Source organism: Chrysochloris asiatica, unplaced genomic scaffold, assembly GCF_000296735.1.
Source record: "Chrysochloris asiatica unplaced genomic scaffold, ChrAsi1.0 scaffold00028, whole genome shotgun sequence".
In the NCBI taxonomy this organism is placed as follows: domain Eukaryota; kingdom Metazoa; phylum Chordata; class Mammalia; order Afrosoricida; family Chrysochloridae; genus Chrysochloris; species Chrysochloris asiatica.
Window position 1 is genome coordinate 3,665,060 of NW_006408546.1, and position 3,064 is coordinate 3,668,123.

General features: G+C 36.1%; 1 protein-coding gene across 1 annotated transcript in view; it reads left to right on the top strand.

The window, feature by feature from the left end:
• The window catches only part of COL6A6 (collagen, type VI, alpha 6), a 158,481-nt gene that overhangs the window by 85,361 nt on the left and 70,056 nt on the right, over positions 1-3,064 (top strand). Inside the window, exon 23 of the mRNA XM_006846634.1 lies at positions 1,702-1,764. Coding sequence (XP_006846697.1) covers positions 1,702-1,764 — 63 coding nt within the window. The remainder of the gene's footprint in view (positions 1-1,701; positions 1,765-3,064) is intronic.

The following is a 3,064-nucleotide window of genomic DNA, read 5'->3' on the forward strand; positions in this document are numbered from 1 at the left end:
GGCTTTGTACTACCTGCACATATTTGCAAGTGATTTTGTCAATGTGGTATGCAAATCCATGGAGATATGACTCAGGAAGGGGAGATGAAATGAGAAAGTATGGTCAGACTTTGCTCCCTTTGGGGAATCTTGGAAGATTACTATGAGGAGACTCGAGAGATGCTAGGAATAGTATCTTTAACTATAGTTTTACAAAAGTGACTTGGTGTTATAAAAGTTGTCAGGAAAGTTTCAGTGAGTGTCTGATCGGAGAGAAGTAAGGTAAGGACAGAAAAATGGAAACTGGATTGCACATGAAGGTTGTTGGAGCTAGCTTCATACAGAGTTGGAAGTTAAAGTTAGAAGAAAATGGGTTAAAGATCAACTATGTAAGTTGTCTGTATGTATACATACAACTATGTATGTTGTCCACTTATCTGCCAGTTTGTTGTACTTTGGTAGCTTGTTAGTTGCTGTGATTCTGAAAGTTATGTCACTGGTGTTTTAAATACCAAGGATCACCCATGGTGGACAGGTTTCATTGTAAAGATTAGCAAAAAACAAAAGAGAACAACTAAGGAGTCAGTTCTTTGAAAGGAAGATCTATAAAGATGACAAACCTTTAGCTACAATGACAACAACAAAAAAAAGAGAGAGAGAGAGAGATGATGTAAATAACTAAAATCAGAAATGAAAGTGGTAATTACTACTGACCTTACAGAAATAAATTATAGCAACCATGGCAAAAATATTATGAAAATGAACTCAATTCACTGGTGTTGAAAATGCTTACAAGTACCTGTAAACAACTTAATCAAAAGTAATTTTTGTTGCCATATATCTGGATATTCCATGGGAAAATCAGATCCCTAGTTTTAATAATAGAGGAAGGCAGCTGTGCTTCTCTGAATTGGTATTTTAAAATATTCAGCTTTAAGACTGTTCCAATAAAACATGCTTCCTGGAATGTTGGAAATACGTTTACTATATCTAATATATTTTCTATACAGATGCATAGCATATTTGTTCATTTCAAAGCTTTCTTGTATCTTTATTGTTAAGCTTATTCTTTGTAATTTATGTTTTTCTCTTGTTGGTAAATGGGCATTTACTGACATCTACCTTTATTACTTTTTGCTAGACAATAAAAAAGCCTTTCGGAATATTTTATTTTATACCACTTTAACAAATCTTGTTATTAATCCTAACTGTGTTTGGTAAAGTGTTTAGCTTTCTAATATATGAAGGAGCTTCAAAAAGTTCATGGAAGATTTTCATTATCTTTCATTCCATTTTCCCCTATGAGCTTTTCGGAGCCTTCTTGTACAACTCATATTATTTGCAAATAAACATAATTGTACCCCTACAAAAACAGTAAGAGTAAAGTTCAATGCAAATCCTTCCTCAAATGTGAAAGATTTTAAGTAACATCTGCCCTAACAGCAGAACTTGTGAGTACTGAACCTGAAATCTCTTTGGGAGGAAAGAACTCACAACAAACCACAAGTATCGATGCCTCATCTGGAATGAATTACCTTATTAAGTTTCTTCTCTTTACTGGCCTTTATGTTATTGCTTCAGTATTCTTTTCCAGAGCAAGGATCAATACAGCCATAACTCTTTACCCAACTGTAGTTCATTTTCCTCCTAGAAGAGACATGAAGCATTCAAAGGACCATTGCTTTATGTTCTGCTATATTTGCAATCTTTGTTTTGTTCCAGGGAGCTCCAGGACCAGGAGGAAAAGACGGGAGTCAAGGCCATTTGGGAATCCAAGGAAATAAAGTAGGTCACATTCATTATATCCACCAAAGTTGAGGTTTTCTGCTAAGAGAAGTGTGGCTTGTGTTATTAGCCAGAGCCCTTTTCAATACAAAAGAGAACACATCTCATTGCCCCTACATCATAGCTTGATTCTTAGAGAGCCAGCAACTTCTAAAATTGTGGATGTGGACCAGGATGAAGTCAGGGATTCCAGTTCAGCATAATTTCCAGAGGGGCTACACCCAATCTGAACTAAGAAACCTCAGGGAAAGGGAACTATTCTGGGACAGGCCTTCCTCCCTCCTTTTCTCTCTTCTTTCCTTCCTTTCTTCCTATTTCCCTTTGTACATCACTCCTTTCTTGGCTTTCTTCCTTTCCTCCATTCATACGAATCTTTCCCTAACCCCTTTTATGACCAAAGCACTGTAGTGTGCAGAACAATATCTGGCACATAATAAGTGCTTAATAAATGTTTGTCAAATGAGTGAATTTCTGTGTGTGATATATTGTAAATACCCATAGACATAGCAGTCAAGAAATAAAACCACATATTGTGTTGGGCAAATCTGCTACAAAAGACCTCTTTAAAATGTTAAACCACTAAAATACCACTTTAAATACTAAGGTACACCTGACCCATTCCATGGTATTGTCAGTCACTTTATACGCATGTGAAAGCTGAACAATGAATAAGGAATGAAGAAATGATTAATTTGATTTATGGTACTGGAAGAGAATATTGAATATACCATGGACTGCCAGAAGAATGAAAATAATAATAATCTGTCTTAAAAGAAGTAAAGCCAGAATGCTCCTTATGAGGGGGCTTCAAAGAGTTCATGGAAAAATGAAATTAAACGATAAGGAAATTTTTACTAAAAATACCACAATTACTGGTTTGAAAGAGACTGGCAGTACCAGAGACATTGGCTTGCAGCCTCCCTTCAGATCTGAAAAGGAACTCACTCTCATGACCTAATTTTCAACCAAGCAGTAGATAGGTATATAGGGGGGAAACAACTCAAGTAAGGTATGATTGCAAGGGACTAAACAGTGTGTTGGTGGGAAGAATACATACAGTGTGGGAAATTACTCTTTGTAGAAACTAGGCTTTAAAGAGAAAGAAGGAGGACTTTAACTACCAGCACTAACAAGATCTAGGAAGGTTAGAAGTATTGATTTTCAACATTCAGATTGGCTGCAGTGTGTCTATGAAGAGAGAAGAGAAAATAATGATTAAAGAAAAGGACATAGAAAACAAACAAGATGGTGGATTGGGTGGAAGTGCAGTGAGGAGTTCGCCAACAAAAACACAGAATAC